Here is a 12,373-nt window from a genome sequence, read left to right on the forward strand (position 1 = left end):
ATTAGATAATTAGCTGTGTAAGCCCATGCTATAAAAAGCCCTGGCACCTACAAACTATTGAAATTGTCGGAAAAAAAAATTGAAATGCAGAGTCAGCGGTTTTGTTTTTACCGGAAGTGCTTGCCCCCCTTGTCTATCAGCGGGTAAGCGAGTTTATGTTCCGACTTGTTAACTTGGTGCCACTTTGCTGGCTCTTTGAGCTTCATTGCTGTAGTCTTGCACTTCTGGGCCACATTGCACTTCTGGGCCGGACAGACAGACACACACACCCCAAAAGCGGGCAGTAGAGGTCACGTAGTATATGTGTACCAAATTTCAGGTCAATACGTCAAATGGTTTGGAGCTACAGGTGAATTAAAGTCCTGGTCAGACAAACGGATAGCCACGGTAGCACATTATATAAGAAGATGCAATCTCAACATCCAAAAACACACATATTTAATTAAAAACGCAGAGAAACTGAGCAATTTCATTTATTAACTTAAACAAATCCAACATGTCTCATTAAGGTATTCAGACTGGTATTTCACTTACGGTATAGCTCAATATGGATGTTCACAAATGAGCAGACTTTTTCATTGCTTGCAAAGAATGTGTATTGACCTTTTTCTGTTGGTTTTATTCTGCTTAGGGAAAGGGTGGCTTCATATCTATGTTAAAACAAAACACAGCAAAAGAAAGGAAATTAAACCTCCAAGTATAAATTTCAGTGCTTCCAATCCCATTTGTATGAACTCTATTTCTTTGGCTCCTAAAACCTCTAATTATCAACAGACCTAATTTAAGTTTTTCCATTGAGTGCATATTACTCCACGAAGGTGTTATACTATAGGTCTGTTCTCTGAGCCATGTTGTCATTGCTGTTCCTTAAATATTCCACCTACCTTTTACGCGTGTTTTGGGAAGTCCTTTCAGTTTTTCAGTTCTAGTGTAATGTTTCTAATTTGCTTCTCATACCCCTACACGAGGCTTACTCTCTCCAGGACAAAGCTGGCAGCACTGTGAGGATAATGTCTTTTAATTATTTCAGTGCTTTCATTACCATCCATCCCTTCCTGCTAAGTGTTAAGCTGAGATACGCAGGTGAATGCACCTATGGTGTTATGAATTATGGGATATCTGTCCAGTAGACCACCATCTGTGAGGTTTCATATTTGGATGCGAGCAACACTGGAGCACCACAAGGCACCATAGATTGCTTGCATTTCATTCTTGCTTTTAACCTTCCACTGTTTTGCTTGATAAAGCTTATTTTTGTTCTGCTGGGTGGCTTGCCACTCTTTAGTCCTGTAATCTGGAAAAGGGCGATGGGCGGTGCTGTGATCAATGAATTCACAAACCCACCATGTGACCTGAGCTTGAAGGCGAGGTGGATGTTGCTATTTTGAACCCTGGAGGGTGTTCTGCATTTCGTGCTGAATCATCATGTATTAAATACTTTTATCAGGGCGGTGAGATGTCAGCAGTCTCACTCCTATGGGAAAAGGGCTATGAACCATGTATCTGCCAATGCCCAGTGACTCACTATAGAAGTTAGAAGCTATGAGAGCAAGTTATTAGTGCAAGGGGAAGGTCATTTGAACTAGAGTGAAAGTCATGCCCTTCATTAATTTTTGAGGACAGGTAAACACAGCAGGCAAAAATCTAAATATACTAGACTTCATTGTGGCAAAAACATAATCCCATCATTGCCGCCAATAGATGAATTACCTGTTACTAAAACTGTGAAAGACCTCCTTGTGAGCTGAATCATTGTGTGAGCTGGGTGTCTCCCATTTGGTTTTGTGGACTGGTGGATATGCCTCAAAAAGAACCTTCAGCTCTAAATTGTCTCCTTCTCGAACTTCGTAAGTGGTGTTCTGGGGGTTGAAAAAGTTGAGGTAGGCTTTCTCTGTAGCAAATAACAAAAAAAAAAAAGTCAGTTAGCAGGCACTTGCCCCAATTCATGATCATGTCTTGCATTTTCTTTCATCATATGTCATTTAATTCCTTGTCTTGGTGGAGACCCATATGCTTAGCAATGGATGTCACTGTTGGCTACATGCATGTAACACATTGCATTGGAAAAAAACAAAATGATGTTGTGAAAAAGAACAAAAAGTTAATAATAGCACAAATAATATAAGTCAAAATATTCAAACAAGCAAAATTCAATGTGTTTTGACAACATGTAGCTGCAAATGTCAAAATGGAAACAAACTAACACATTTCTAAAAACACAGCATAAAGATATACTCAAGTGTTCCTGGCAATATAAAACTTTTGGTGATATACAATACTATGCATGATAATAATATAACATGGATGATATGGCATAAAAGTATATGCTGTCCAGTCAACATTCCACGCTTAGTTGATTATAGAGCAATAGTTTTGAAGCAACACTTAGCCACGTTAAATAGAATAAATTTTAAAATATTTGCTATCTCTTACTCTATGTAAACTTTAATTGGCTTTCCACCATATCCTCATGTGTTTGAACTTCTCCTTTCATCAAGCGCGTTCCCGTAAAGACTGGTTCTCAGACTCTACCCTTTCAAGCCTCTTTCTGTCCACTTTTATACTTCCCAGTGTTTGGAGATGACTCTCAGGGTGCCTCCTATGAGTTTACTTCTCTTCGTGTGTCTTACACTTGCACTCGACCTTATTGCTAATGCTAAACTAACCAATCACACCAAAAGCTAAAGTGACCAATCAGATTGCACTGATGGAGTGAACTTACACACATATGTACGCAGATTAGCATTTTAGTATATAGTAGATTACAGTATTGGAAGAAAAATTAAAACATAACATCCAACAATAGGGATGTGGTACCAGAAAAAGTCTACTAGCTCTGGAGGTAGAAAAGTATTTTTTTTATAGAAATGCCTAACTAAATTCAGAACGGATGACGGGAAAGACCACCCTATGTGGGGAATATGTATGGAGAAAAATAAAAAGAATTGATTGATGTTAATTAATCAGTTAATTGATTGTCAGTTTTGACAGTTCTTCATCTTCTTCTTCTTTTTTTGTCTACTCCCGTTAAGGGTTGCCACAGCAAGATCATATTATTAATTTTGCCATAAATTGATTACATTTATTTGGTAAGGACCCCACTTTAATTTGCTTATCTTTCCGACGTGTATCAAAGAAACTGAAGCACACTCGTAAGAAACAGAATAATGAAGTGTATTGCTAAACACAAGGTTTACTCGTTTTTTTCTCTCCCGTATTGTGTTTCTGTAGCCGTCTGAGGTGGGGTAGATCAGATAGGTGTTGGGGATGGGGTTAGTTATTGTCCTCACGTAGCCCAAAAGTTAGTTATTATTGTTGGTTTCCTTTTGCTGTATTCCTTTTTCATTTTATGAATAAAAACTTGATCCCATAGCTAAGAAGACACATGCAAAACAGACGAGACAGACAAACATAAAACAGAAGAAGATTTGTTTACTGACTGATTAGAGTTCTAATTTTTCTGGTGACAGATAAACAGTTTTACGATACCAAGTCTTCAATGCTGTGTGGAGGTGCATGTTTATGCTCCAGGTTCAAGTGAAGGACTCTTCTTTCACTCTTGATTTTTGCTACATGGTCATTTAGAGTGGTGGCACTGAGGCTATGGGTTCTGCACTGGCAATCAGAAGGTTGTCGGTTTGAATCCGTAAATGCCAGTAGGGACTCTGCTCTGTTGGGCCCTTGAACAAGGCCCTTAACCTGCAATTGCTGAGCACTTTGAGTAGTGAGAAAAGTGCTATGAAAAGAATTATTATTATTATTATTATTATTACTATTTATCCATGGTGTGGGGTTGCATTGCATTGTTCAGTTCTCTGTTAAGTTTTTTTCCCAGTGTAAAACTGTAGGTTCTGCGTCTCCTTCTTGACATAATGGCTGCTTCTCAGTCTTTTCAGACTTGGATCTGTCACTGGCACAGCATTTGGGTGATAAGAATGGATATTAAAGCTAGTTCAGGGTATTCCAGTTCCAAGGTTCTATGGAGAGTAGTTTCAGAGCCAAAGAAAGTTAGTGAGCTTTTTGCACTTAAGACAGTAGGTGGCTTTTGGTTCAAAGACAATGGACCAGCTCTCCGAAAAGAAGGCAGAAGAGTTTAATGCAGTTAGTTTTGGAAGGAAAGTGTATCCTCTGGTGAGTGGATCGAGGTTAATGCCTGTTTATTGGTGCTTGATTGTCTCCATCACATCCAGCCAGAGTTCAATTTTTGGTTACAAGCCTAGCACCTTTTCATCTGAAGGAGTCTCTGCAGAGGTGTCAGCTTAACTCTGAATTACACCTCTGTTATCAGGTGAAGTACAGAGTTGATCAAAGTGCTGGTAGAGCTGCAGTTCAGCTGTTCACTCTCATGATGTTTTGTGGGCGGTATCCTAAGAGGCGGGACTACCATGTCAATCACTGCCTGGAACTGCCCCCTGCCCTAAATATTTGAAGGGTTTCCCACCGTTCTTGGTGGTTCATTGTGAATGCACTAAGGAGCCTGTAAGTTTATTTGTGTTTATTGTTGTTCTGTGATTTATTGCATTTCTGGATTTTTTGACCTTCTGCTCTGTTTTTGACTTCATACCTGGATTCTGCATTCAGATTGGGCTTGGTTTGGTTTCCCTTATTGTTTCAGGCAACTCCTTTACTCTTTTTGTGTTTCTTCGGAGCACCAAAGGATTACAGAACAGTTTTTGTAAAAAAATAAATCTTATTCATTTTACAAAGATTCTGTGTTTGTCCCTGTATCTATCAGGGGTCTGACAGGAAATCCTTCCTCTAGTGTGCATTTTCTGAAGTTCTTTTAAGACTTGCGTATTTTGAAACTCCTAGTTCATGACAGACGCATTATAGGGAGTGCTACCAAAAATACTGAACACATATTTTATGTTTAACATAAAATGTAAAATAAACTAAAAAACCAAAATGAAAGAACATGTGAAATGAGCAAAACGTGTACAAGTAATAAAAATACAGGGATGGATAGTTTGCAAAGCTCTGACTATACTGTCCCTTAAAATGATTTTTTCCTATGGACATCTTTATGTAATATAGTTTTAATAAGTGACTAAGCCAAAAACAAACAAACAAACAAATAAATAATCTGAAAGAAAAGATAAATATGTCACACTTTAGTAATTGTCTTAAAGCTTGGATAGCCTCTTCTCCACAAGCAACCATGAAGCTGAATGCTGTGAGTTCAGCGAATGGATTGCTATATTCTTAATAATTAAATACACTAAACTGTCCTAATTACGTCTGGTTTTACTTTATTTTGACTCAGGAGGTAATTTTACTCCATCCTTTCATCAGTCATGAACAGCTCTTTATCCATAATTTTGTTCAACAACACTATTTAAAATATATTATGTAGTGCTAACTCTTTGAAGATTTTCTAAAAGAGATTCGATTGCCATTTTGAGCTTTCTTACCAACCACTTGCAGGAATGTGCTGGTGCTGTTGACGCCGGCCTCATTTTTCCCGATGCAGGTGATATTTCCAGTGTCTTCCATTGTTACTGATGGGATGCTCAGTTTGCTTTTGATAAACAGCTGGGTGTCCTTAAATTCCGATTCTTCATCAACTAGAAATGTCTGTAGAATGTAATGTTTGAATTTTAGAGTTAGACATTGGCATTCTAAGAAGCCTGAATTAGGCTGAGCAAAATGTAACAATTCACACTCGACTTCTAGAAAGAAAAAGAACAGTTGCCATTTCTGTTTGTTCTGCGTTTTATGTTCCTACCTTTCAGAAGTGCTCCAAAGTGCTTAGTGTGTGCACATGGCTATCATTATGAACATCCTTTAGTAGCATCTAGTCATCCCTGTTAAAGGGTGAGCTCAGAGATATGCAGATGTACTGTATACGCCTATGGTGTCGTGGACAATGGACTAAGTATCAGGCAGACTGCAGTTTGTGAGACTCAAGGACTCTGTCTACAATGAGAAAGTGAACAACACAAGAGACCCACAAGAAAGAGTCATGTCTCTTTTTCTCTTCACTCTGTACACTTCTGACTACAAATATAACACCAGGCCTTGTCACTTGCAGACATTCTCAGATGACTCTGCACTTATGGGGTGTATTGATAAGGGGGATGAGACAGAGGAGAGGAGTCAGGTGGTGAACGTTTTGTTTTCTTGGTGCAAACAGAATTGTCTGCAGCTTAACATCAGAAAAACCAAGGAACTGCTTATTGACTTTTGTCATACCAAAGACTCTATTTTTGGTCAAGAAGTGGATGTGGATGTAGGATGTAGGTGGTGTACTTCTACAAGTACTTTGGGGTCCACATTAATGACAGATTTGTGCTGGGCTGTTAACATCACTTAAGAAGAGATGCCCACCGAATCAGTGAGCTAATCAAAAGGGCAGACTTAGTTATGAGATGCACTCTGAACCCCCTGGAGGTAGTGGAGAAGGAGACAATTAAAACAAAACCGAGTGCCATTATGAACCATGCTGTACATCCGCTCTGTGACACACTAACACTGACAACTTTCAGCCAACAAATTATTCAGCAGAAGTGTGTCAAGAAATGTGGCTCGGTCTCCTTTATGTCAACAGGAATACATTTTATAGTGCCTCACTGGGACTGCCAAGTCAGAAGTTTTATTTTTATTTTTTTCCCTTTATAGTTATTCTGGTGTGTATTCAAAAAAACATTTGATTTGATATACTTTATAATTCCCAGAGGAAAAAAATGTCTTTTCACATGACTTTTGGAGGTCAAAACACAGGGTCAGCCATTGTGTGTGATATCTATCTATCTATCTATCTATCTATCTATCTATCTATCTATCTATCTATCTATCTATCTATCTATCTATCTATCTATCTATCTATCTATCTATCTATCGAAGAGCTTCTGTAAAAAGGCACATTTCTTCCTGGTAACATAAGTTCTGTCTATCTATCTATTGTGATTGATGGCCGGGGCCCATGCCTGGCCGGGACGCCCCTGCACTATATGTACCAGGGGGGCAAGGGTGGGCAACCCAGTATCTCCCCCTGGATGCTAGATGGCAGCCTGCCTGGGTTGCAGCGGTGCCTCGGACTCCCCCTGGGCTTCATGGGGTTTGGAGTTCTGTAAAGCCCTGTTGGGTTCTGCAGGCGCCACCAGGGGGTGCTGCAGCAGGAGCTGCCGGCCCCTTTTGGGCAATGGTTTCACCACACAAGTGCATCTGGATGTTGTCAATCAAGCACCTAGAGCACTTCTGGGTACCCAATTAAGGGAGCCAGCAACCACCACTCAGCGGGCAGAGTCGGGAGGAGGATGACAAGGTTGCCAGGGAGGAGTGGTGGAGGAAGAGAAAGTGTTTTGCTTGTGGTACTTTGAGTGCTTATATTTGGGACTATAATATGTCTGTGCAGTTCACAGGGAAGACGTGCCCCACAGGTGAAGAAGAATAAATATTTGTTTAATTTTACATGTGCCTCCCGAGTCAATCTGTGTCGGGTCGGGCGCAATATAGCATCTTTTTTACACTATCTATTGAAGAGCTTCTGTGAAAAAGCAAAATTCTTCCTGGTAACAAATAAAGATCTATCTATCTATCTATCTATCTATCTATCTATCTATCTATCTATCTATCTATCTATCTATCTATCTATCTATCTATCTATCTATCATATAGTGCTTTTCACATCTATCTATCTATCTATCTATCTATCTATCTATCTATCTATCTGTCTGTCTGTCTGTCTATCTATCTTTTATATAGTGCCTTTCACATCTATCTATCTATCTATCTATCTATCTATCTATCTATCTATCTATCTATCTATCTATCGGTCAACCTGTGCTCAGAAAGTCTTTGATAATCTGTAGTGTTATGTTACAATATGAATGAATTCTATTAATTTTACAAACTCAACTTTCCAATTTTGAATAGCAGGATGTAGCCCTGCAAATTTCATCCAACCACCCTCCAAAACCATGTTGTTCTACATAGGATGATGCAGAGATGAAAGCTTTAGTGGTAGCACTGGACATGAGACAGGATCCAGCCATGGATGAGATGCCACTCTGTCACTGACACACTTGAGTGCACACACTACCAGTTTGACATACAGATCAGTAGTGGAGAGCTGGACTTTAGCGACCTGAACATCTTGACTTGATATTGTGCTGAACAATCTTGGTGAACAGGATGAATGAGCTTGTTGGGTTGAATGGCCTGTTCTCCTCACAATTGTTGAATGGCCTAATCTTCAGTTTTCATCAGTTAATTCTACATTTCTAGGATCTGTGATGAAACAGGAGTACCCAGAGAACACCCGACTGAACATTTGTTTTCTCATGAAAGTGTCTATGAAACATATTTCAGCCCCTCAAGATTCTTTTTATAATTAATGGACCTGATTGAAGTGTTTATAATTATGAAGGGAATTAGTCCAGGGGATAGAGACTGTTATTTTAAAATGAGTTCAGCAAAAATATGGGCAAACAGTTGAAAACTTGTTAAGGGTAAATTTTGCACAAACATTACAAAGGTTTCTTTACACATGGGACCACAGACACATGGAATAAGTGAACAAGTAGTCTGGTAGACAGTAGGACTTTTGAGACCTTCAAAACTCGACTTGATGTTGTTTTACAAAAATGAATTGGATAAGACTGGATAGCATTGCTAGAACGAATGTCCCATTCTCATCTAAATTTTCTAATGTTCTAATCCTAGAAAAGCTTAAATGATGTTACTGAGCTTATTAACATATTTTGAAAGATGCTCAGACACAGACAGACATGGAGACTGCCAGATGTCTAAATACATACACGTTTATTTCACACAACACTACACAGCACAAACACAGTGCACAAATTAGCCCAAAAACAGCTCACATTTCCTTTTCTCCTCACTCTTTTGCCGCCTCCGCTCCACTCTTCACAAGCTCCGTCCTCTTCCACCCAACTTGGCTCCTCGAATGGAGTGAGGAGGCCTCTTTTATTTCTCACCGGGATGTGCTCCAGGTGCTTCCTGACAATCTTTCGGCAGCACTTCCTGGTGTGGTGGAAGTGCTGCCATCAAGAGCTCCACAATTGTCTGGGCGCCCCCTGGCAGTGGCTAAGGGCCAAAACAAGGATTAGCTTCCAAGCTCTGACTCCGTGACCACATATAGACCAGGGCAGCAGCCCTCTGGTGGTCCAGGGGAGGTATTGTCCCCCCTCCCAGTACTTCCAGGTGTCCTGACTGGGCAGGGTCCCCAGCTGTCTGCCACAATATTGATATTACAAAAGACTCTGGAAACTCCTTATTGTCATCAAAAAGAAAAAGCTGCATAGACTGTGAGAGAAAACTGGATGCTGTCACACACGTCTCAGACTCAGTGCTGGCATGTGAAAAGTACCTAAAACAACACAACTTATCCACAGAGTCAATTATAGAAATGATAGAATTCACTCTGACCCACAATTTATTCTTATTTGGACAAGACTTCTACTTGCAGCACACGGGGACTGTCTGTTTGTAACTCACTACGTGAACCTGTTTATATCAATCTGTATCTTAAAACCAATGTTGTCTCTCTGTTACATAGTTGACATCTTCATAATTTGGACTGCCAGTGAGAAAGGCCTCCTCCATTTTTATAACAAATATAATTATTTCCACGACAACATAAAGCTGAAGCATAATTACTCAAAAACAGAGGCCAGCTTCCTTGACAATACCGCTCACCTGAAAGAAAACATTATTGTGACCTCCATTTTTCACAAACCAACAGATATATGGATATACCAGAGAAGTGACAGCTTCAACACCCAAGCATTTAATTAAGGCACTCCATAATGTTCAGCCAAACAACACATTAACAACTATATTTGCTCAGATCTGACAGACAACTACAGAGAGCTTAAACAAAATTTCATTAGAGAAGGATATACGCCCAAAACAACAGGCACTCAAATAAGAGAAGCTACTGCCATACCCAACCTCCTGGAATATAAAAACAAAGTCAACCAAAATCACATCGCCCTTGTTGTCACCTAAAACCCACATCTTGAAGCATTCTGAAAATTATAAAAGAACTTCAGTCAGTCATTGTCCAACAAGCTATATCCTAACACAGGGTCACAGGGGTCTGATGGAGCCAATCCCAGCCAGCACAGGGCGCAAGGCAGGAACAAACCCCAGGCAGGGTGCCAGCCCACCGCAGGGCACACACACCCACACACCAAGCACACACCAGGGACAATTTAGGATCGCCAATGCACCAAACCTGCATGTCTTTGGAGTGTGGGAGGAAACCCACACAGACACGGGGAGTACGTACAAACTCCACGCAGGGAGGACCTGGAAAGCGAACCCAGGCCTCCTTACTGTGAGGCAGCGGCGCTACCCACTGCGGCACCGTGCTGCCCTAAAAGAACATCATCCAATACTAAATAATGATGACACGCTGCAAGATGTATTCCCAGAACTTCCCCTCCTGGCATACAGACAACCATCAAACCTGCAGCAACTAATTGTCCAAAGCTCCCCGAATGAACTAATAGATAAATGGTACATCTCCTGTGTGCTCACATTTATAATGCAGATAGTGTAGTTACACCACACTGCAGACACGGACATTGTAAAACATTGCATTTTCCTGCAGATCATCTGCGGCGGTCTACCTAATTCTGTGTATGAAATGTCCCAACACTGCACTCTGTGTGGGAGAAACTGGACAAACACTCCACTAAAGAATGAATTCTAAATTCAGTTTGGTGAAAACTATCTTAAGGCTCCTCACACACACAGAACTTTACAATTGTTCCATATTTCAATAGTATAAACCTTGGAGACTCTAGTGATGCATTCAGGGTCAAACTGAGCTAGTAGTGAGGACTGAACCAGCAAGTGTTACGCTCCAGCCAGGTTCTACAGTATGTTTATTCTTTTTATTGTTGCTTTTGTTATTTTGATGCATTTTACATAAATCTATTTCTGGGCATGTCACAATACTTATGCTGTTTCGGAACTTCCTACCCCATTCATACACTTGCTGGAGTAACAGATATGCATCACTGTACTATATTTCAGTATGTCTTTCACCTTACACTCCAAATCGTAACCTTAGATCTTCAAATGAGTATCTGCTTATAATTCCAATAACCAAACTTAAAGAAGCGGTGAGGCAGCCTTCTGTTGTTATGCACCTAAAATCTGGAATAGCTGACCGATAGAAACTCGCCAGGCTAATACGGTGGAGCACTTTAAAAAACTGCTAAAAACTCATTATTTTAAGATGGCTTTGTCATAGCTTCATTTTAGTTTAATGCTCTGTATGCTCTGAATATTCAATTAATTACCATTATCATTCATGGTGTCTCCGAAATCCATACTAACCCCTACTTTCTCTTCTGTTCTCTTTCCAGTTTTCTGTGATGCTGATCTGCGCCACCACCACCTGACCAAAGCACCGTGATGTCCCTACATTGATGGATTAAAGGCCAGAAGTCCACATGACCGTCATCATCAAGTTCTTCCATGTGAACCCTGAATACAATGAGGACTGATTGAGATCATTTATGTTAGGTAGAATACCCACGGGGAGCTGGGTGGTCTCATGGCCTTAGAACCCTTGCAGATTTTATTTTTTTTCTCCAGCCGTCCGGATTTTATTTTTGTTTTTTTTTCTGTCCTCCCTGGCCATCGGACCTTACTTTTATTCTATGTTAATTAGTGTTCCCTAATTTTATTTTCTTATTTATTTTGTCTTTTTTCTCTTTCTTCATCATGTAAAGCACTTTGAGCTACATCATTTGTCTGAAAATGTGCTATAGAAATAAATGTTGTTGTTAATGAACCTTCATTCGTGATGAATTTCGATAGGTTTAACCCCATCACTGCTCAAAAAGCAATTGACAGAATGCTGCTCCTCTCTGGTGCATGTTTACAGCGGAGCAGCCCTCTTTGTACTGCTATTGTGATGCTGTGTACCCCATCTGCAATGCGCTCGCACCTGCTCTTGCCAAAATACATGACAATGGCATGGTGTTTAAAATTTCTGTCACAGTTTAACGTTTTCATTTCACTCAACCTCGTACAGTGGAACCTGGGTTCACGAACATAATTCGTTCCGAAACTCTGGTCGTAACTCGATTTGGTCGTCCCCCATAGGATTGTATGTAAATTTCAGACGGTACAAACTGTTTTAGTAACTTTTTAAGTTTTTAAGCACAAATGTAGCTAATTATACCATAGAATGCACAGCGTAATAGTAAACGAAAGGTAAAAACACTGAATAACACTGAGAAAACCTTGTACAACAGAGAAAACTAACACTGCAAGAGTTTGCGTTATAGAGCTATGAACCGCTCGCTAAAAACACTTTTTTTAATGAGTTTTAAGCACAGGGAAAAAAATGAACATTTGAAAAATCTGCAATTTAATAAACAACCAGAAA

At 39.9% G+C, this 12,373-nt stretch overlaps 1 protein-coding gene across 1 annotated transcript in view; it reads right to left on the bottom strand.

Moving 5' to 3' along the window:
• The window catches only part of csf1ra (colony stimulating factor 1 receptor, a), a 161,230-nt gene that overhangs the window by 58,861 nt on the left and 89,996 nt on the right, over positions 1-12,373 (bottom strand). Inside the window, exons 6-8 of the mRNA XM_039773966.1 lie at positions 5,412-5,574; positions 1,711-1,891; positions 535-650 (exon numbers count right to left, since the gene is read on the bottom strand). Of these exons, the coding sequence (XP_039629900.1) occupies positions 535-650; positions 1,711-1,891; positions 5,412-5,574 (460 nt within the window). The remainder of the gene's footprint in view (positions 1-534; positions 651-1,710; positions 1,892-5,411; positions 5,575-12,373) is intronic.

Source organism: Polypterus senegalus, chromosome 13 (genome assembly GCF_016835505.1).
Source record: "Polypterus senegalus isolate Bchr_013 chromosome 13, ASM1683550v1, whole genome shotgun sequence".
Taxonomy (NCBI): domain Eukaryota; kingdom Metazoa; phylum Chordata; class Cladistia; order Polypteriformes; family Polypteridae; genus Polypterus; species Polypterus senegalus.